Source organism: Xyrauchen texanus, chromosome 30 (genome assembly GCF_025860055.1).
Source record: "Xyrauchen texanus isolate HMW12.3.18 chromosome 30, RBS_HiC_50CHRs, whole genome shotgun sequence".
NCBI lineage: Eukaryota > Metazoa > Chordata > Actinopteri > Cypriniformes > Catostomidae > Xyrauchen > Xyrauchen texanus.
In genome coordinates this window covers 15,739,723-15,763,666 of record NC_068305.1, presented here as the reverse complement: position 1 = coordinate 15,763,666, position 23,944 = coordinate 15,739,723, and the positions used below count along the sequence as shown (strand labels likewise).

General features: G+C 41.8%; 1 protein-coding gene across 1 annotated transcript in view; it reads right to left on the bottom strand.

Annotated features, from left to right (window-relative positions):
- Nucleotides 1-23,944, bottom strand: part of LOC127623900 (ubiquitin carboxyl-terminal hydrolase 24-like) — a 111,570-nt gene that overhangs the window by 6,166 nt on the left and 81,460 nt on the right. Inside the window, exons 57-64 of the mRNA XM_052098495.1 lie at nucleotides 9,382-9,589; nucleotides 8,852-8,941; nucleotides 8,618-8,720; nucleotides 4,129-4,250; nucleotides 3,922-4,035; nucleotides 3,577-3,642; nucleotides 3,425-3,491; nucleotides 3,251-3,329 (exon numbers count right to left, since the gene is read on the bottom strand). Of these exons, the coding sequence (XP_051954455.1) occupies nucleotides 3,251-3,329; nucleotides 3,425-3,491; nucleotides 3,577-3,642; nucleotides 3,922-4,035; nucleotides 4,129-4,250; nucleotides 8,618-8,720; nucleotides 8,852-8,941; nucleotides 9,382-9,589 (849 nt within the window). The remainder of the gene's footprint in view (nucleotides 1-3,250; nucleotides 3,330-3,424; nucleotides 3,492-3,576; nucleotides 3,643-3,921; nucleotides 4,036-4,128; nucleotides 4,251-8,617; nucleotides 8,721-8,851; nucleotides 8,942-9,381; nucleotides 9,590-23,944) is intronic.

The window sequence follows — 23,944 nt, the reverse complement described above, 5'->3', positions numbered from 1 at the left end:
CAACCAAGATCGATTTATTTTCTACAATGAGAGAAAATCACTCGCATATGAGATGAAATATCATGCTATGTGACTAAAAATGTCTATGTTTAGCCATTGGTAGGTAAATGTTCAGATTTCACTCACCAGTGTCTGAGTAGTTCATTGGCTAAGTTCAGAACTGAGATCCTTTCACAACATTTTAAGAATTGTTGGATTTGACTCATTCCATGTAATGTTCTCATGCTCACTTGACGTCAGTAATGCTACAAACACCCTATGCTCAACTTTAAAGTCTTGTCTAGATAGCTAGAGATCTGTCCCCTCTCATCCAGGCCAACCTATAATAAACCCTCCAGCCCCTGGCTATCTGAGGGGGGTGTCGTTGGAAAGGTCTCGGCCAGCCCCGTCGAACTGTGTGAGTATCAGTCCCTGCTCTCCTCCTCCGCTAACATCTCCACTGCTAAAACAGCCTAATATCAGAAGATTAACACTTCCCCTGACACTCGCACATTCTTCAAAACATTTAACTCTCTCCTCTGCCCTCCTCCTCCACCTACCGCATCCTCTTTAACAGCTCATTACATTTTTCACAAACAAAATAACAACAATCACCAGTCAGTTCTCCACACCACAAACTCACAAACATCCGCCAACAGCACACAACCTCCAACTTCCCTCTTTCTTGCCCCTCTCCGAGGCTGAATTCTCTATACTTCTCCTCTCCAGTCATTCCACTACCTGCACCCTTGACCCTCTTTCTTCCAAACTCCTTCAAGCTATTTCTGCTTCAATTGAATCTGCACTCAGACACATTATTAACATATCTCATCTCACTGGTACCCAATACAGGCTTAAGTAACCCTACTGCTTAAGAAACTCACACTAAATCCTGCACTTTTAAAAAAACTACAGACCTGTCTCTCTCCTCCCATTCATAGCGAAAACACTTGTACAATTCGTGTTCAACCAAGTCTCATCTTTTCTCCCACAGAACAACCTGCTAGACGGCAACCAGTCTGGTTTCAAAAGTGAACACTCAATGGAAACCCCCCTGCTGTCCGTTACTGAAGCTCTGAGACTGGCAAGAGCTTAATCCAAATCATCTGTTCTCATTCTGCTGGATCTGCCTGCTGCATTTGACACTGTAAACCACAAGATTCTCCTGTCAACCCTCACGGCAAAGGGCATCACAGGAACTGTGCTCCACTGGTGTGAGTGTTATCTCACAGGTAGGTCCTTTAGGGTGTCTTGGAGAGGAGTGGTGTCTAAGTCTCACCAACTAGATACTGGGGTACCCCAGGGTTCAGTACTGGGGCTGCTCCTCTATATACATGTCATCTCTGGGATCTGCCATTCAGGCACATGGCTTATCCAACCACTACTACGCTGATGACACACAACTCTACCTCTTATTCCAATGTGACGATCCTACTGTAGCTGCACAGATCTCAGCCTGCCTGGTAGACATCTTGTCCTGGATGAAAGAACATCACCTCCAACTCAACCTCGCTAAAATTGAGTTTCTAGTGATTCCAGCAAGCCCAGCAGTTCAGCACAATTTCACAATTCAACTAGACTCACCAACGATCACACCATTCAAGACAGCCAGAAATCTTGGGGTTGTGTTTGACAATCAGTTAAACACAACATCTGTACAACATCAGGAAAATCAGGCCCTTCCTTTCGGAGCATGCCACACAACTCCTCTTACAGGCTCTTGTGCTATCCAGGCTGGACTACTGCAATGGTCTTCTTGCTGGCATTTCTGCATGTACAGTCAAACCTCTGCAATTGATCTAGAATGCAGGAGCACGATTGGTCTTTAACAAGGCCAAAAGAGCACAAGTGACCCCTCTCTTCATCAAACTGGCTGCCAATGGTTGCTTGTGTAAATTCAGTGCACTAATGCTTGCTTACAGAATAACCACTGGCTCTGCACCCCCTATCTACACTTACCCGAGCTGCTGGTTCTCTAACATCCTTCAATAAGCATCTAAAGACACAGCTCTTCTATGATCACTTGACCCAATGCCTTTAGTGCACTGTCTTCATTTATTTTATTTTTAAAGGATCTCCTTGCTAGTGGTACTTCTCTAAACAATTTTGAAACTTGTATTACAGCACGTATGTTATTAATGCCTCCCTAGGATGAATCACTTCTGTTGTTCTCCTCATTTGTAGTCGCTTTGGATAAAAGCATCTGCTAAATTAATAAATTGAAATGTGTGTCCAAAGACGATATCCACACAATCAATTTTTCATTAAATAATGTCACTTAATATCCTTTCTGTTCTTTACAGTCAATTGTTGATTAAAAACAACAAAACAAACATTTGTTATTTGAAATTAATTCAAATCATGAATAGCACGGATGAGATAAAAAATCAATTCGAGTCCTCTTTCGCTAATAACATTTACAAACAGTTTTATTAGAGGCAGCACCGATTTTTATCACGTGTTCAACAAATCAATGTTAGTACTTGTAAATAGTACAAATTATCCAATTAAACAACAATCATGTAACAAAAAATAATATAGGCAATATATCATATTTTAATATTGAATACATGGGTTTGTACATTTTTTAAATTAAGCTAAAGTGTGACCAAAATTATGAAAAACAAATAAAATATAATTAGAAAAATTAAAGTAAAATTTTGCAATGTACCTAGTCAGAAGGTCCCCTGTATCATTAACAGTATTAGTCAACAAAATGGACATTATAACTGAAATAAACCCATGCAAATCAATATCGAATTGAAATTGAAAACAAGAGCTTTTGAATTGGAATCAAATCAAGAAATGAATATCAATACCCAGCCCCACCAAACATTAAAACTAATCACTGTTCTATTCAACCGATTTCCCACATAGCTGTGATAAGTTCCTGTCTCTCCTATCAATCCAATGGTCTCTTGCATCTCACAGGGTGAAATAAATTCAACGTAAATCAATATTTCACGAGCATTTATTTATATGGTACATAAAAAGCACCTTCCCATTAGGATCTGGATCACTCTGTCTGGGTTTATTTTGCAATGACCAGCTAATTGTACTTCCAAATCACACTGTGTATTCTTTTTTATGCACAATTTCAATGGAAGCATGTGATTTCATGTTGAGTGGAGAGTATGTTTAAAAAAAAAAAAATTTAAATGTATTTTTAAGTTGCCATTATTTCAGTTCTCGGCCATAATATAAAATCAATTCTCAGCCAAAATGTCGATATCAGTACATCCCTAGTTTTATAACAATATTCTAAACTCACTTCTGAGCCAGTGTGACCAGGAACTTCACACACTGGTAGCAGCGACTGCTGTCGACGTTGTTGCTCTGATGCATCAAAGCTGTGAATGAGAATCACACGTTAGCCCAAATCAATTTAATACTGCCTGTTTTGTGGAGACTTCAGTAATACAAAGACACATGGTGTGGTTCTCACCCAAAAGGCCCTTTTCAGATTCAAATGCATATTTAAGTCTCTGGGATTGCAGAGGGTCCTCTACCATCTGAAAAGTAAAATGAATACCATTATTACATCATTAAACTGTGATTAAAAAATGGCATTTAAAACAGCACAGAGTGATCGCTCACCAGGATCTCTAGGAGCAACTGCAAGACATTCTTCAGTTCATGAGGTGGAGCCGTCTCCAGGTGATTCTAGAAGTAATCATCATTAGCAATAACTATTACGAATTGGAAAACTAGCAGTGAAATACTGAAACTAAATAAAACAAAACTAGTTATTTCCGAAGACACAAACACAATATAGACTGTTCATAAACAAGAATTAAAACTAAACTGAAAAAATAAAAAGTTAAATGTTAATAAATAAAGATAAAAAGTAGTGACATTTTCGACACAATATAATAACCCTGTCTAGAATTCACATGAGAAGTGTGGATTTTCTTTTAAGGAGTAGATTTGAAGGGTACCAACCTTGAGTAACTGCAGAACTCCCAGTGAGAAAGGCTCATTACAGAATGAGCAATATGTGATCATCTCAATGAGAAATGACAACGGGCCGGACAGCTCACGCATGGCAAACATCACCTGTAACACATGTGCCTAAGTCAACAATGCATAACAGAGACGTATAGTGGGTGAGAGAATAGTTGGAGAGAGAGAGACAGAGTATTACAGTACCTCCATCAGATATGTCTGGCCATCACATTTGAAGAGCAATGTGTTGATGTCTGGATGTAGAGGTAGAAGAGGAGAAGATGGAGCCACCAGTCCAGAGGAACTCTGCTTGAACACTCCTTGAGCTGAACACACAAAAGAACAGTATTAGAACATCCGCATTACCTCATCACTCACAATCAGAGAACCATTCAAAACCAGTCAACAGTTTGAACACGCATGAATGAATGAAAGTTTTTGTGAATCCTTTTGATAAAAAGGCTTATGCTTAAATGCTCGGATTTGGTTTTGATTGCATATGGCACCTACTATGTTTTTTGTGACAAAACAAAACATTTCTTTTTTTAAATGGATGAGTTTGACTGTACAGTGCAAGAAAAGCAGTCAATAAGTCTCCAGCAACTCACCAGGTGCTACGGAGTCAGCAAATAAATTCTGAGAAAAATTAATTTCCCATCTAGCCTTGTTTTGTACAACAAAAATCATTAACCCTCTGGGGTCTGAGGGTATTTTGGGCCCTGGAGAAGTTTTGACATGCTTTGACATTTGTGCTTTTTTCAGTTGCTTAAAAACATATTAATGGCTAAAGTTTGATAACACTGTATTCAGCACAAACTGGGCTACAATAATATGTGAGCAACATGCATGTACAGGTTTGTATTTTTGAGAAAATAATGTTTATGCGTGGTTTTTGAAAAAACTAAAATTTTAAGTCATTGAAATAAGGCCATATAACAGAAACTAAACATTTGTCCACAAGACTTCTGAGAACTGGATCTTGTAGCCTAGAGTTTTTGCTACAAAATTATGTGAAAACCACCCTGATCACTCATTCATACAAAACAATATAGTAATTTAACTTTTGTAAAACACTTTTAGTGTTGATAGGTCATATGCGAGGAGGCGTGAACTATCTTGAATATGGATTTTAATTCACACATGAGAGACAAAGACCCTCCTCTGGGCCTATCAATGAGGGATAGAGAATGAATGTGAGGAGACTTAATGATCCAAATCAAGTTTTAAGTTAAAAGAAGTAATCTGAATATATATTTTTTTTTACATAAAGACTTTACTTCATTTTAGACCTACACTACCATTTAAAAGAACAGTTTTCTATTTAAATATATTGTAAAATGTAATTTGTGATCAAAGCTGAATTTTCAGCATCATTACTGCAGTCTTCAGTGTCAAATGATCCTTCAGAAATCATTATAATATGCTGATTTTCTAATATGGGCATATTTAAAGTGCATTTTACTCATTTACACCTGAACACATACAGGTGAAACTCGAAAAATTAGAATATCGTGCAAACGTCCATTAATTTCAGTAATTCAACTTAAAAGGTGAAACTAATATATTATATAGACTCATTACAAGCAAAGTAAGATATTTCAAGCCTTTATTTGATATAATTTTGATGATTATGGCTTACAGCTTATGAAAACCCCAAATTCAGAATCTCAGAAAATTAGAATATTACATGAAATCAATAAAAAAAAAAGGATTTTAAATACAGAAATGTCGGCCCTCTGAAAAGTATAATCATGCATATGTACTCAGTACTTGGTTTGCTGCCTCAATGCGGCGTGGCATGGATGCTATCAGCCTGTGGCACTGCTGAGGTGTTATGGAAGACCAAGATGCTTCAATAGCGGCCTTCAGCTCTTCTGCATTGTTTGGTCTCATGTCTCTCATCTTTCTCTTGGCAATGCCCCATAGATTCTCTATGGGGTTCAGGTCAGGCGAGTTTGCTGGCCAATCAAGCACAGTAATACCATGGTCATTGAACCAGGTTTTGGTACTTTTGGCAGTGTGGGCAAGTGCCAAGTCCTGCTGGAAAATGAAGTCAGCATCTCCATAAAGCTTGTCTGCTGAAGGAAGCATGAAGTGTTCTAAAATGTCCCGGTAGACGGCTGCGTTGACTCTGGACTTAATAAAGCACAGTGGACCAACACCAGCCGATGACATGGCTCCCCAAACCAACACAGACTGTGGAAACTTCACACTGGACTTCAAGCATCTTGGATTGTGTGCCTCTCCATTCTTCCTCCAGACTCTGGGACCTTGGTTTCCAAATGAGATGCAAAATTTGCTCTCATCAGAAAAGAGGACTTTGGACCACTGAGCAACAGACCAGTTCTTTTTTTCTTTAGCCCAGGTAAGATGCTTCTGACGTTGTTTGTTGTTTAGGAGCGGCTTGACAAGAGGAATACGACATTTGAAGCCTCAGTCCACTCCTTGTGAAGCTCCCCCACACATTTGAATGGCCTTTTCCTGACAATCCTCTCCAGCCTACGGTCATCCCTGCTGCTTGTGCACTTTTTTCTTCCACACTTTTCCCTTCCACTTAACTTTCTATTAATGTGCTTTGATGCAGCACTTTGAGAACATCCAACTTCTTTTGCAATTACCTTTTGAGGCTTTCCCTCCTTGTGGAGGGTGTCAATGATGGTTTTCTGCACAACTGTCAGGTCAGTCTTCCCCATGATTGTGAATTCAACTGAACCAGACTGAGAGACCATTTAAAGGCTCAGGAACCCTTTACAGGTGTTTTGGATTAATTAGCTGATTAGAGTGTAACACTTTGAGCCTACAATACTGAACCTTTTCACAATATTCTAATTTTCTGAGATTCAGAATTTGGGGTTTTCATAAGCTGTAAGCCATAATCATAAAAATTCTATCAAATAAAGGCTTGAAATATCTTACTTTGCTTGTAATGAGTCTATATAATATATTAGTTTCACCTTTTAAGTTGAATTACTGAAATTAATGAACTTTTGCACGATATTCAAATTTTTCGAGTTTCACCTGTATTTGCAAGCACAAGCTTTGTTAATGATAATGAGGCATTTTAAACACTAGATAAAATATATTCTAAAAATTCATATAATTTTATATCACATTACATATCATATTTATATCATACAGCATAAAATTTAAATGCCTGCTTTAGCAGAAACAACATTTACATGTAACTAAAACTTGCTTATTAGGACATATTTCAAATGTCAATACTCTGAATCCTGGCTGGCAAGTCGGAAACAGTCCCACTAGTAAAATATGTACATGTTTATATAAAATAGCATGTCAACTAATGAAAACTCAATGATTTACTCGTCTGAAATTGTATCCTTGGCTGGATCAAGTCTCTCTTCAAAATACAAACGTTCATTGGAGTCCCGCTCTTCTTCTGAGGAAAATGTTTACTCTTCCTTATTATCCTGGAGTTTTCTCGTCTGTGTATCGTTGCAAACGCGCAGAAAAATGAATGAAAAGTGTTTACAACCGCACAGTCGGGGGGCGTGTACATTTGCGTTGATCGTCTCAGCACATTAGCGTATGAATGGCACGCTCTGCTGGTGTGGGTGATCACATTACAGATAATGAGCTGGACCGGTAAAAACTGTACATCGCTTTATTTCAAACAGATTGCATTGCAGGAGAATATTAGTTTTAAATTTGAATTGTTTTATATAAAAGTAGACATTTTAAGCTTTCTTTAGACATGTTTTATGTTTGTGTGATAAGTATTTGCGGAGTTTCAGTTCATTTTTGTGACGTGTTTCAGAAATATGCTTGTGGAGACAGAGACGTCTGATAGCTCACCCTTTTTATTTTCTTTATTTTACAAAAGCACAAGATTTTGTTGTTATTGTGAGTGTACACAAATAAAAGTAGACCATTTATAGTCTCTAATGATGTCTTACACTTATCTGTATGCCCCAAAATGATGGAGAATTTTAAGTTGTTTCTGCTGTAATGACGAAAATATCCAGCAGGACGAGTCCGTCGACCCCAGAGGGTTAAGAGGTCCTTTCATATATGTTGTATGTCTGCATACAGAATATGTTTGCATTCTCTTTGCACTGGAAGATTCTGTCACCATGACAATTTCCTTGTGTATGTAAGCATATTTGGCCAAAAAAGCTCATTCTGAATTATTCATAATTTTCTCACTGATATGTTTGTTATGTGTGTGCTTGTGGTGTGGGCATCAGTGTAATGACCCAAGGCGGACATTTTGCAAAGGTTCTGCCCAACTCCAACAGTCTTTATGCTGGTTTATTCTTTATTAACAGAAAATATGTTAATCGAAAAATTAATGCGTTAAACCTTTTCAATTAATCACATGCGTTTAAAAATCACATGCAATTTAGAAAGCTCTAATAATTTATTTTGGCTTTAGTACAATGACAATATGACAACCAATTATTTATTTAGCAAACAAGAAGTCTTTATAATATGATGTTGCCTACTTTTCTTACACTCTTGCATGGGGATCATCAAATTTGGGGGTCCTTGGCATAATTTGTTTTGAAAACCTAACCTAGACAAAAATGGCTAATTTGAAGAAGGTAAATTATAAGAAATTTGAGATCTGTATAACATATTTGGTCACTACATAGTTCCATTTGTGTTATGTTAGAATGAGTAGGTGCATCCAAACTTTTGAGAGGTAGTGCACATCTTCGAGTGCTCTTACCCTCTGTCCTCTGAGAAGTGAGGTCTGTGTGCAGCACTATCAGGGCCAGTGTATTATGGAGATGCAGGAACTCTCGAGCCTGCGCTGAACTCCAGCGCCGGTGCTTAACACAGAGAGAATGTGTGGGACAGTGAATTACAGACTGATTAAGAGAAATGTGGGGAAACATGAGGAACATGAAGAACGTTTTAACACAATATACACAAGATACAGAGCAGAGGGTGTCTGTAGTACCTGGTTGTTTTGCCGGTTGTGTCCCAGCAAGAAGACAAGCATGCGGCGATAGGCTGAATGTTTGAGCAGCAGTTGACACGGCCCATAGCCCTGAAACATGAAAACACACATCTAAATGTGTCTGATGACTACATGTTTCTCTCTGCTTAAAGGAATTGTTCACCCACAAATGACAATTTTGTCATTTACTCACCCTCAAACCTGTATGAGACAGCCCTTAATCACTACATTCATTGTATGGAAAAGAGCAATGTGAACAGTCTTCCGAATTTCTTTCATCACATGGGTTTGAAAAAATATTCGGGTGAGCAAATAATAACAGATTTTTCTATCCCTTTAACACACAGAAGCTTTAGCCGAATACAATGTAACAGAAACAAATTTGATCACCAATATCTCAAGCAATTTGATCAAATCATTTAAAATAATGTCATAACCTTGTGTCCTAAACAAGCTCACACTCTGCATTGTGCCTAGCATGAGGTGTAATAAAAATACATATGGGTAACTCCCTAAATATTCTTTCTCACCCTCTGAGCAAAGTTACTGAAAAGGCCGAAGTACTGAGAGCAGTTCTTGCAGTTATCTAGTACGTCCTTATCCAACAGGGACAGCAGCATGTCCAAAAGACAGTCAAGCCCAGTGTCCTGGAAGTACAGAGCGCTCTCCAGGGTCTTCTCCAGGATGGTGGCTACCACAACACGTACCTCCCGCACACTGCATTCCAACAGACAGATCCTACACAGAGAGAATGAGAGATTTAGTGAGCTGAACACCTTTAACAACACAATCATCTTAAATTTGACATTTGAAATTTCAGCCTCAGTCACCATTCACTTTCATTGGATCTTATGTCCATACAATGAAAGATGTGGTGATAGAAGCTAAAATTCTGCTTAACATTTTGTGTTCTAACGAAGAAAGTATGTCATTGAGATTTTGAACAACAGAAGGCTGAGTAAATGATGACCGTATTTTCATTTTTGGGTAAACTGTTCCCTTAAACACCATAAACTGTTCACTTGGTTTACCACTAACACTAGTTTAATTGCATGTTAATTAGGGCTGGGTATCAAGAACTGGTTCTTGTGTAGGACCTGCACCATTTTCTTCTTTCCTTTTAACTGATTTTCCCAAAACAATGTTACTGGTTGGTCTGCATTCCTGGTGCAGATGGAACACTAAATATAATGTGACTGTTCATGTAATAAAACACAATGCAATATACACACCAGTGCCACTGTAAAATGTGCTGTCATCATGACGATCCAAGATCTTATTTTTTGTCTGGTGCGCACAAGTACCAACCATCTTTGAGGGTGAGATTCATTTCTGAGAGATTTAAAAATAGAATGCATTTTGTGTTTCATATGCTGCTTGGCAGATGCGGCGCACATGATATGCCTCAGAGGAAAAACTAAATCCAAAATATAGATTTAAGAGAAATAACCAGTGAAAAAGTTGCAAGACATAATAACTGTGAAAACATAGTCAAATAAATGACTGCTCTGATGGTAGTGATGTTTTAGTTGTGGGTGGTGTTTTCAGACGGTCCCTTGCGCACCATAGGCGATATCCAATGAATTGTTCTAACAGTAGAATCCACCGGAGGAACACGGAGAAATATATAATAAAAAACCTATTGGCATCATTTTCGCAATAACCGATAGAAAAAAGCAACTATTGGCACAGATTAATCTATAAAAAAAGATATTTCTGTGTACCTCTAGATTGCATTTTATTTCTATTCTGTTTTTCACTTCTGTTCTGAATCCGAAATTATATATTATTATATTTGACGACAGGCTTCTGAGTATAGTGACCCCAATAAGAATGGTTTCCAAACAGTTTACAAGGAGGAACCAGAATTGTTAAACTTAACTGGAATTGGAACCCAAGCTGTTCATTTCCCCATGATATCCACCCCTAATGCAAACGCAATCCATTTTGGACCAATATTCAACATTTTCACATTGCATGACTATGCTGCATGAAATGTGGTAGGAGTTTGACACCGGCATATCTGAGCTGGTTGGGAGGTCTGTGGAAATTCATCCTGCAGAGCCAGTTATATTGTTCCCTCCAGGGAGAAATGTGTTAGAGAAATTACAGCTCTGGGTCACCATTGATAAGTGTAAAGGTTGCTTGTTTTATAGGAAGCATGTCAGGGCTTGATCATAAAACAATCCAGAACATTCCCTGGCTTAGACTTAGGTGTGGCGTGATATTAGGGCAGCCCTACCATCCGATACGAACCAGCCAATCCCGAAGCAGGGCACTACACCCCCCTACCACCCCATATTACCTCACCATTACCCCCACTCACAAACTGGAAGCACCTCACCCTCTTGCTGTATGTGCAAGATATCTACGGATCACACTTCCAGGAACCAGCACACAACAGTCTCTACACATTAACATTCCATGACTGGCCCACCTTTTTTAGGTTGACAGAAAGCAGCCATGCCTGTACGCCACACATGAGCTATTGATTTTTAACTTAATGCTGCAGATGGTATGATTATGGCCACACACTTACAACCATGCAAATTTAGGTGTTAATCACTGTTGGCTTTGGGAGATGGGGCAATCGCTAACATCAAAATGTGGGAACTTGTTAAATATATTGTCTTTAGGTGCAATTTACAGCTTTCCATGCTGCTTGTGGGTTAGTGCTTGTGATTTTTTGCTGGTGAAAGTTCAACTTTCTTCCGACACAGAACTGTTTACTTTTCTTTTTTCCTTTGTAACGCCATGCCAGCTTCTACTGCTATATTCATGGCGAGAGCCAGTTTAGTTATTCAAGAGTAAAACTGAAAAAGGTGTTTAAGATTAATTGTTTCTAAAAACCTTAAAACTAAATTTGGATTTACTTGGTTAAAAACCTTTTCAAAAGTGTCAAAAGAATAACAGTAGATCCTCAAGTGAGTAGAAGCGCTACAGTCCAGTAAGACATGTTAAATGGATAGTGGGTTCTGACAGGATTGGCACTTTGGTGAATTTTCTCCAGATAGTAAAAATTGGTGTGTGAGCCTTGTGTGTCCTATTTGGCATCTAGTGTACGTGACTTGATCCCAATGATTATTAAAAGGAATACGTGTCTTGTTCCAACAACAGGATTTATTTCCCGTAATTTGTTATTTAAACACTGATCCCATTCCGACTGCCATTTGTTTTTAGTGTACACATTTAATGTTGGTTTTAGGTCTGTGAACGGAATAGAACATTTTACTGGTTCTGAGGATAATGCTTCTTTGGCAGCTCTATCTGCTTGTTCAATACCAGAGATTCCTGAGTGGCCAGGTACCTAGAAGGAAAAAATACAAAAATTCTTTGATTCCAGAGATGACAATTTTATTAAAATCATCACGATTGTTGGGTAATCGGTTTTTATAGACTCCAATGCTTCCAGACATGATTTGGAATCAGTTATCATTAAAATGGATTTCTGTGGAACAGTTTCCATGAACTTCAGCACTATTAATTACGCATTTGCCTCTGCAGTAAAAACTGAACTTTGGTTAGGGTTGTATATGCCTTGACACAGTTGACTTGTTGCAAAGGCTGCTGCCACTTGATTTCCAGATTTGGATCCATCTGTGTATATTGGGATAGGTTGAAGGAACACTGCTCTCATATCCAGGAATTGTTGGTAATAGTCATTTGGATGAGTTTTAGATTTTTGGTTTCTCGTTAAATCCAGATGGATTTTGGGCTTTTTGAGATCCCGTGGGGGTGATTTCGCAAAAATATGTCTGCTATAGAATGTTTAAATCCACTTTAAGATTCTCTAGATGGGTTTTTATACATAGGCCAAATGGATAAATGTGACTTGGTTTTCTTTCATATAGTATTGAATGTTGAGTTGAGAAAACTGCTGGATAGGTTGGATTTTCTTTATTTGTTTTCAGTTTGGTTGCATATTGTAGGGCCAGCTTTAGGCATCTGATTTCCAAGGAAGATTAATTGGCTTCCACATATAAACTTTGAATTGGTGATGTTCTGTATGCTCCTAAAGCCAGTCGAATAACTTGGTGGTGAGCAGTATCTATAAGTCGTATATAAGATCACCTGGCTGATCCATAAATTATGCTTCCATAGTCCAGCTTTGAGCGAATCAAGGTTCTGTACAGATTCATGAGAGCTGAACTGTACGCTCCCTATTTGGTTTTGGATAAAACCTTAAAAACGTTCATAGCTTTAAAACATTTATTTTTCAATAATTTAATATGAGGGAAAAGACAGCTTACTTAAGTTGATACCAATGAACCTATTCTCTTTAACGACTTTAATGGGGACTCATTGTGCAATGAACGGAGCTGACAGAAATGCATATAGACAGTTTTTGTTTGTGAGAACTTGAAACCATTCTGAGTTAACCAGGAGTGCATTTTGTTTATCTTCAGTTGGATTTTTCGCTCAATGATATGCATATGTATTTGCTTCTGTAGCAAATGCAGATGTCGTCTACATACAAACTACAATGAACATCAGAACCAAAGACTTTCACAATGCTGTCTATTTTAAAACAAAAGAGAGCTCAGGGCTCAACAATAAGGACTGCCCGATAGCCCGGGGCCAGAGTGAGAGAGGTTCGGGCCAGTTGTTAGAACTGTCACTTGCCCAATCAGGCCAGTGCTGCATTTATAACATTAGTGTTAGCAGACAACGAGCGAGAGAGCACAAAAAATACATGGAGTGAACAAAGTCTTCTAACCGAGCACTCTGAGACGATAGTGTGAGATTATATATAATATACTGGAATTGTGAGGAACAGTCTCGTGAGCGCACCGAGCGCGCTCTCCTAGAACTGTCCTCACTTATTTCCAAGTGTCTTAGCAGCAGCCATCAGCATTATTAGGCCTTTTTTAGGAGGGCTTCAGTCCCCCTAAAATGATGTGACTTTGAAATCAGCATGTAATTGTTCTAAACAGCTGCAACACTGCACTTGTTTTATTCGTGAGGCACTAATTGGTTGCTTTTCCCACCTGTAAAGAATGACTGTAGTGTGAGCCAATAGCATTTGAGTGTGGGCTGTGACTGAGCATATCACTGGTTTGAGCCACTGAACTAATATTTCCATTTCCTCATTTTATGAATGAGCAAGGATCAGAGTCTTATATGACAGAGGAGGGATGTCGCTTGTTTAGATCGGTAATCCCGTTTAACAAGCAGAGAAAGGAGCTGGATTAATTAAGAGTAAAAGTGACTAATTGAATTAAGTGGCATTACAATGACATCAGGATGTAATTAAAACCTGTAATTAATTTCAGGCTATGTTGTCAATTTTTATATTGCTTGATGGTCATGCACAAAATGATATGCTTTGTTGTCATTTGCAGGGAAAACACTTATGATATTAAAACACTGATAAAGTCTCTTATTAGACACACTGGTTTGAATAAAATATAATTAGACTTGTTTCGGCCTCTGTGATTTATCAATGGTTTAATGACTCGAAACACATGAACGATATTGATTTGCTGCCACCTAAGTGTGACTTACAGAAATAATGATCTGAATGAATCATAAAAGTTTGGAATAATGTACAGATTTTGCAGTTTGTGAAGGAAATTGGTAATTAAATTCACAAAAGTGGCATTCAACTGATCACAAAATGTATAGTCAGGACATTCCTGATGTTAAAAACAGCACCATCTCTATTTGAAAAAAGTCAAAAACGTTTTTGATAAAATCTAGATAGCAGCCATCACTCCAACACCTTATCCTTGAGTAATCATGCTAAATTGATCATTTGATGATGTTGCTGATCGGTTGCCATTATATCAAACACAGCTGAAAGCTATTTGATGCATTAAATTAAGCTTAACATTGTGTTTGTTTTTGAGTTGCCACAGTATGCTGTAGATTGGCATGTCTTAAGGTCAATATTAGGTTAAAAATGGCAAAAAAGAAACAATAGGTTACTCACGTAACCCCGGTTCTCTGAAACATCGAGTGGAGAGATCCACCTATGGGAAGGGCATCCGTACCTGACCTCTGCAGAAGCATCCAATTGCACCAAGTCTGGCTAGACAGACAGAAGCGCTGGTCCTATGCTCGGTAAGGTCCCGCTCCTTACCTAAGGGCATATAACAATCTGCACGCTGCTGCTCCTCAGTAAGAATATTCGCCTCGCGCAGCAAGCGGGTAGCTAGTGGATCTCTCCACTGATGTTTCAGAGAACCGGGCTACGTGAGTAACCTATTGTTCTCTTTCATCATCTCGTGTTCGAGATCCACCTATGGGAGACATGGACAGCTCCCCGATTGCCCAATACACTCACAGTGAGGTCCTGCAAGCCAGAAAGGGAACGGTCGCCCCAAGGAGGCGGTGCTTGACACGCCCCGTAATTACACACATGGCAACCCTGAAGCACACAAGTGAGAACTGTGTACTGGCAGAGCTGAAGAAACATGTTAGTGGCACAAACATAAATATCAGCCCAGCAGCACCCAGTAAAGACAACACCCAGCAGGAATGTTAATGCATGCTCGGTGACATGAATGTGTACAGCCAATCGGCCCATTACCCCTTTTTCCCTACTTCATATATGTATATATATATATATATATATATATATATATATATATATAATATATTACATATATAAAGAAAAAGGAACCAACAGGGAGGGGCTATGAAGAACCCACCCCAGGACAGAATGAGCTACCGGGTCCTGGTTACATCCAGTCGGTAGTAACGCATAAAAAGTATGGGGAGAAGCCCAGCTGGCAGCAGAACAGATGTCCTGCAATGAAACTCCCCTGAACAGAGCCCAAGAGGCGCCATGCCCCTCGCTGAGTGGGCTCTGATGCCTTCTGGAGGCAGCACTCCTGAAGATTCATAAGCCAAAATTATAGCTTCCACAAGCCAATGTGAGAGGCGTTGCTTAGAAATGGGATTCCCCGAGTGAGGAGGAGCCCAAGAGATAAAGAGCTGATTGCTCTTCCAAAAGCACTGGTCCTATCCAAGTAAGCCCGCAGGACACGGACCGACACAGACCATTCAGCCTCTGATCCTCTTCAGATGAAAAAGGAGGAGGGTGAAAAGCTGAAAGCTCCATTACCTCACACGAGAATGCTGGGAAGCATTTCGCATAAAGGCCGGGTTAGGCTTAAGAAAACCTTATCTCCACTAAGAGAGAATTTAGTGCACGAGGAATGAACAGAGAGTGCATGTAGGTCACTGACACGCTTAGCTGATGCTAAGGCCAGGAGCAACGCTGTCTTAAAAGACAGAATTTTCAGGGAAACGCCTCCCAGGGGCTCAAAAGGTGGCTGACATAAAGCCTCCAGCACCATGGAGAGGTCCCATTCAGGGACAGTCCTTCTAGTAACTGGGAGAGAACGGCGGCACCCTTCATAAATCTACTGAATGAGGGGGTGCTGCCCTGCCGCTAAGCCATCAAACCCAACATGACAAGCGGAAATAGCTGCCAGGTAGACCTTAATAGTGGAAAAAGTCCTGCCTTTATCCATAAGGTCTTGTAAAAACATAAAATATCAGAGACTGAACACTGATATGATGTTGAACCACGCCATCACACCACCCTTCAAACACTTGCCACTTACAGTCATATAGGGACCTTGTGGAGGAAGCCCTAGCGCTCTGTATAGTTGCAACCACCCGTGGGGGAGCCCCATCGAGCTTAAGTTTGTCCTCTCACGGGCCAAGCTCACAGAGCCACCCTGTCCGGGTGTGGGTGATATATTTCCCCGTCAGCCTGAGACAGCAGGTCTGTGCGAAGAGGGAGGGGCCACGGTTGGGCATGCAGAAGAGGAATTATCTCTGCCAACCATGGTGCCTTGGGCCACCTGGGTGCTATCAAAATTAGGGACAGGCCCTGCTCTCTCACCCTGGCCAGGGTAGGAATTAACAGGCACAGGGGGAAACGCCGAGAGCAGCACTTTGGGCCACGGGTGGGCAAGCGCCCACGCCGAGGGGCTGCCCTCGCCCTTAGCTAGAAGAACATAGGACAGTGGGAGTTTTCACGAGGCTAAGAGATCTACGCTCAGCCTTCCCGAATTTCTCCCACAACATGCCCACTATCTGGGGTGGAGTCGCCAGTCTCCGTGAGAGCGGGTTCCCCTCGACAGAAGGTCCGCTGCCTCTGTTCAGGACACCTGGAACATGGGTTGCGCCAGAATCGACAGGAAGTGCCGCCTGCTCCACACCAAAAGCCTGTGAGCTAGGGCATGAAGCTTGGGCGAGCGATGCCGCCCTGGCGATTGATGTGAGCCACTGCAGTGGTATTGTCGCAGCTTAACGAGCACATGATGCCCCTGCAGACGGGAAGAAAATGATTCAGAGCTTTCCATACGGTCATGAGCTCCAGATAATTTATGTGGGCTGAACGGTTCGCCGCCACCTAACCGCTCACCGCCCTGCCCTCCTGAGTGGCTCCCCAGCCTGTTAAGGACGCCGCCTGTCGCTACCACTTTTCGCGAACATAACAGCCCCGAGAGGGGTCCCATGTGCGCACATGTCTGCACTCCTCCAGTGGCTAAGGCTGCTGTGCACGCAGCGCCACTGTGACAGAGCTGGCAGAGGTCGCAGAATGGGCTGAAGTGGAGGGATAAACCCACTTCATGAATGCCCTCATACGCAGAAGGCCCAAAGGCAAAACTTGAATAGCTGATGCCATAAGACCCTGTAATCTGAGACACTTGCGATATGGCACATTCGTCCCTCCTTGAATTGTGATAGACAATTCATTAGAGAGCTTAACGCTGTTTGTGAAAGGCGCACAAGATTGAGATTGAATTCAGCTCCAGACCCAGGAATATAACACTCTGGGCAGGTGTGAATTGTTTTGCTCACATTCACTCTGAACCCGAAAGTGATGTGATGTGCGTGAGCACACGGCGCAGTGTCTTGCACCACCTCTTCCCTGGAATTGGCTATGATTAACCAATCGCCTATGTATGTTAGGATCCTGAGACCCGCTATTCTCAGCGGCGCTAAGCCCGCCTCAAGACATAGACAGAACACCCTCGGACTCAGCGAGAGGCCGAAAGGGAGGACTGTGAATTGTGAGCATATGCCCTGATAGGCAAAGCTTAAGAAATTTCCTGTGCGGGCGCATATATTGATGTGGAAAAGGTATCTTTCAGATCGACTGATGTGAACCAGTCGCTCTGATGAATTGAGCGCTGAAGTGTGCCGTGGTGTTAACATTCTGAAATTGTATTTCCTCAAATGTTTGTTTAACACTCTGAGATCCATAATAGGACGGAGAGAGCCGCCCTTCTTGGAACTAGGAAATAACGGAGTAAAACCCCTGATTGCATTGATCTCGGGTACTACTTGAATCGCCCCTTCACGAGGAGGGAGGAAATTTCTTCTTTCAGAATGTGTGCAGCTTTTTCTGTGTGAGAAAAGATAACGCCGAAAGGTGGAGGTCTCCTGGCAAACTGGAGCCTGTACCCTTTCGCTATGGTTCGAATCACCCACTCGAGCCGACACAGCCTGCCAAGCTGTTGTGTGGCTCGCAAGTGAGCCCACCTGAGCCGGGAAGCGCTTATTGCTGCGCTTATGCCCGAAGTTGCTCATTTGAAATACAATGGCGCCATCTAGTGGACAACATAGGGGCTGACATAAGGGGTTGTGGAGAGATGTCTCTCTCTGTGCTGGATTTTTGTGATTTTTTGTGTTCTTTTTCTTTTTTGAAACACTTGGGCCGAAGCCTTTATTGAGTGTGTGGGAGAGATGTAATAGGGGCTGTGTGGTGACACTGCTCTCATACTGTTTCTCACTGTAAACACTTCCAGCACATGGAAGTTCCCTGATATGGGCTGAACAGGGGAACACACATGGTTCTGAACCCAACACACAGGGTGGGCACCCACTGGTAGGGGGCTGACCTCACCGAGTGAAACCCTCCTTTCTTGAGAACTTGGAGGGTCGAACAAGAGTCCGGGGCTGGTGGCCCGAGAACGTGGACTCAAAGCCCCTGAGGCCATGGATCAGGCCGCCGCCTCGCTTAGAATCGGAGGGGGTAGAGTGGGGTTTCTTGCCGCAGCCGCGGCGAAGACATTCTACCCCAAGGCTTAGCAGAAGGCGGGTTACCCTGCTGATGAGGTGGCTTATTCCGAGGCTTTGCCTTACCGGGTAATGGAAAGGACGCTCGAAGCAGGAGGGTTGGGTGGTCGCTGGTGGTGCCTGGCGCGTGCCGCCTCCTCGGGAGGCATAATTTTAGCGCTCGCCCTCCTTCCTCTTGTCGTCGCAACGCTGTTGCATTAAAGCGACGGCAGGGCCAAATAGAGCCTGGCCAGGCTCTACAGGGGCACCCGCATGCGCCGCTTCTCACTGTCAGGGAGGCCCGACAAGTTAAGCTAAAGAGCACGCTCTCCAGCCACTGAGAACGCTATAGAGCCTCGCGAGGCTTGGACGGCCTGACGGGCATTACGGAGAACAAGGTCATTCACCGTAACAATCTCCTTCCACAGAGAGGGTGTGGGGTCCCTTTTTCCAATTGTTGCCCCATATCGACCAGGAGTTCAGCCTGGTATGCAGACAGAAGAGAGGAGACATTGAGGGCTCTGACGGCCAAGGCCGAGGCTTTGTAAGAGGCCTGGTGTATAGAGGCAGAAAACCGGTCCATTTTGTTCGGGAGAACAGGTTTGGGGGGCAAGTAGACCACCTTGAGATGGATTAAGGTGTCTGGCGACAGAGGGCTCGATGGCGGGGGTCACCCATCCCAAGGGCCGCCATGTCCTTTACTTCAAGGCCCACGAGACCGTGTTTTAGGTCCAGCTGGTCCCCCAAAAGTACCTCATATGCTTTGTGCATGCAGGAAGGACGGGAGAAGTTGTTTTCTCGAGCCTGGAGGGGGTCCCAGGAGTTTCCGTCATACACGTCCCTCTCTTGGTCAGTGGCACTTTGTAAAGCTGGCCATTCGATATTGAGGCGCAGCCGCCAGCCACAAACCTCGATGAGGACAGACTGGGTGAGGGCTGCAGGGCGTTAGCCTGAGTCACAGAAGACGGGATGGCATCCTCGCCCTCCGAACCTTCAAGAAGGCCCGCGATCGTCAGTAGTCACCAGAACCAGCCGGCTCATTGGCTAACGAGGGGTCCACTGAGAGAATCTCCTCAGGAAATTCGGTTGTGTTGATCAGCCCAGCTGAGCGAGGCCGCGCTCGGAGGAAACCAGGAGCTGCCGTCATCACCGCTACCCCCATCGGAGTCGGAGAGTTCGAGGTCGGTGCACTGGGTAGCGGCGACCTTGAGCCTCCGGCGGCGGAGTTTTTTAGGCAACGCCAGGCAGTGGCTACAGTTTTCCGGAAACTCTAGAGCCTCCTCCGCATGTTTGAGACCCATGCACACAACACATAAAGGATGGGAATCCTTGGCTGCGATGAGGGCACCGCGACGCCGCCGGCAGGCACGCTGATAGGCTGCCCCCAGAGGAGGCCGTGAGGCTTAGAAAATGCCATAAATGTTCGAAAACTCCGAAAAATCCTTGCGTGGAGCAGGAGAGAGAAAAGGCGGCAGCCTGGTGGTAGTTTAGAGCGAGCTTGGGCTGCTTGCAATAAACAATAAACAGCTAAGTTGGCTGAAAAAGGTTAATCACGCCAGGCGGAGGCTGATCTGTGCGATGTATCCTCCTGTAGACGGGTGAGTGAAAAACTCTAATTTCAACCGAGCTGAGTACAAAACAGAGGTCGCGAGAAGCTTAATGTCAACTGAGGAGCAGCAGCGCTGCAGATTGTTATATGCCCTTAGGTAAGGGGCGGACCTTACCGAGCATAGGACACGCGCTTCTGTCTGTCTAGCCAGACTTGGTGCAATTGGATGCTTCTGCAGAGGTCAGGTACGGATGCCCTTCCCATAGGTGGATCTCGAACACGAGATGATGAAAGAGAACAGCTTTCTCTAGAAACTCAGTCAATCATTGTTTTGAGGAATGAAGGCTATACAATGCTTGAAATTGCCAAAAAAAGATTTCATACATAGGTGTACACTACAGTCTTCAAAGACAAATGACAACTGGCTCTAACAAGGACAGAAAGAGATGTGGACACCATGTAATTAATTAGATTACAATGTTTTATCGATTGACAGCCCTAGTTACCACGTCAAGTCATAGGCTTTCTCCAGATCAAAGAAGACATCTCTAACAAGCTCCTTTCTAATGAAAGCATCACGAATATAGTTTCAAGACAAATAAGATGATCTGTAGTCTTCTTCTGCCATTCCTGAAACCACATTGCGCATTACTTATGTGATGTTCAGATTCCAGTACCCAGTCCAGGAGATCATTGACAGTCATCTTCAATGTTTTACATAAGAAGCTGGTTAAGGCTATAGGGCGATAAATTATGGGATCACTATGGTTTTTCCTGGCTTTGGAGTAGGTATTATTTCTGCTTCATGCCAAGCGGGTGGAATTTTTCTGGATATCCAGATGGAGTAAAAAAATTCTAAGGAGTAATTTCATTTGTTTAATACTGTGTGAGGTGGGGTAATTTCTTTAAAAATTGATGGTGAACTTTATCTGGTCCAACAGCTGTGTCGTGGGATTTTTTTCATGGAGCAGGGTTGGTTGTAAGTTAATCTTCTCTTTTTCTTGTTGAGCATGAAATATTCGAAAAGCAGGAAGAAAGTTCTCAACAGATGAATTGCTTTTGAAAGATTTTGCTAGAATGTTTGCAATTTCTTGTTTTGACGTCAAGAGTGTACATGCTGTTTGATGTGTTGTATTTGAGGGCCATTGTTTTTTTCCTTCATTATCCATATCAAGTTCCATATTTGGTTTGATGAAATATTTGTTGTCAAGTTGGAAACTAATCTTCTCCAGCTTTCCTTTTAAACTTCATTTATGATTCTTCTTGCTCATGCTCTACTCATCTTGAGTTTGGTAAGATTTTTACTTGACAGATGTCTAAAGAAAAGCCTTTCAGCTTTCTTCCTCTCTTTTATGGTTTCCTTACATTTATAATAAAACCATGGAAGTCGCCTGCGTTTCATATTTAAAGATGTTCTTGAGATGGTATCATTAGCTATATCTATAAGCGTTTTAGTAAAATTCTGCATAGCATCAGGGCTGTCTTCTGGAAACCGTGCAAGCCTTTCATAACAGAGGGTTTGAAACTGAAACCAATTAGCATTTTTAATTTGCCATCTTTGAACATTTGTTTCTTCCTCTCTTCCTTTGATGGTTACAATGATTGGGAAGTGGTTACTACCACAGAGTTCATGCCAGACTCTCCATGATAGGTCCAAGTACAATCCAGGCTGACAAATTCTCAAGTCGATCGCACAGTATGTTCCATGTCCCGGGTGTAAGTAGGTTTTTGATCCATCATTTAGAAGGCATAAAGTATGGTTATCTATACAATTTTCAATCTTCTTACCTTTTGTATTGCAAGGATTGCTGCCCCACATAATGTTAGGAAGAATAGGGACAGCTGGCCTAATTCTGCCTTTAGGGGACGGACTTCTACTATGATATTCCCTCTCTTTCATTTCCACATCTCTAGATTGCCTGGTCTTTGAAGTTTCATTCTGGGGTGCTTTTGATTGTGAAGAGCTTGCCTTTCTATTCTTTTTCTTTGCTTGTTATTGAGCTCTGATTGGAATGAATGTAATTTGTAACACTCTGAGTTCCTGTTTTCTTTGTCTTTGGAGTATTACTATAATTTAGAGTTTGGGGTTTATCTTTGTGCATCCAGGTGATATCTGTGTGGCCATCTATTGTACTCACAGTTTTTTTTGCAGCAGAGGTGAAGGTTTTATTCAGAGTAAACACAGGGACAGCAGTCACCATTTTCTTTGCTTCAAGATAACTGATTCTCTTAGTATATCTGCTCTTCTGTATTTCTTTTTCTTTGATCCACATGGGACACTGTTTTGATGCAGCTGGGTGGTCACCTGAGCAGTTACAACATTTAGGTGGTTATTCACAACCCTCTTTGTCATGGCCATCCTCCCCACAGTTGCAACAGTTATGTTTGTTGTTGCAGCCATTGGATCCGCGTCCATACCTTTGACAGTTGAAACACCACAGAGGACTGGGTACAAATAGGTCCACTGGAACACTTGGGTATCTAATTCAAATTTTTTCTAGAAATAGCGGTTTATTAAAAGTGAGGATGTACAGTACGTACTAGTTTTGACTGTTCGCTCTTCTCTCTTGATTATTATTATTATTTTAACATTCGTTACTCCTTGAGTCTTGAGCTAATGTGTTATTTCTTCTTCATCCATGTCATCCAGCTCTCTAGTGCGGATTACTCCTTTACTGTAATTCAGATTCGGATGAGGGAAAGTCTTTATCTGTCCTCCAGCTAACATGCTTGCATGTAGTAGGTTTTCAGCATTGGCCTTTTTACTGCACTCCACAAGACTTTGAACACATTCTTTTCACTTCTTTTACTGTACCTGCAATTCCTGCAATTATCTTTTGTATAGCAAAAGGGGAAAGCTTGCTGATTGGAAAGTCTGGAGCAGCAGCTTCAATGATGACAAATTTTGTCCAGTCATCATTATTTGGTATAGAGGCACATTTATTTTCTGAAGCATTATCAGGGATCTGTTAAACTCTGGGTTCTTACAGAGTGGTGGGAAAAACCTTTATGGCTGTGACACTTGCAAGGGGGGCTTGAGGGTTGTTCTCTCTTGCCCAAGGAGAAGACCCTAGCACTACGCAGTGAAGGAGCACGCCACTGTTCCTTTCACAGGCTACCGTCATAAAGATGGGTCCAGTGCTGTACCCTGGAACTGTTTACTAACTCAGACAAGTTATAAAGTATTTGGAAACTTAAGCCACATAAAACAATTTCAAAACACTTGCTATCTGCAAACAAATAATGATTCAAAACGAATAAAAAATTTTCTGAGCCTGCAGTTACTTTTGACCAACTGGTGATTTTTAGTGAATGTATGAAATCAATTCCCATCTCGTTCACACAGTTCTCACCACGTTAACAATGGACATGCTCCACTACACACTGAGGACTTTATTTGGAACACTAAGGTCTTAATAAAGTGCTCAATGTGGTCTTCTGCTGTTGTAGCCCATGTGCCTCAAGGTTCGAGGTGTAGCATTCTGAGATGCTATTCTGCTCACTTAAATTGTACAGAGCAT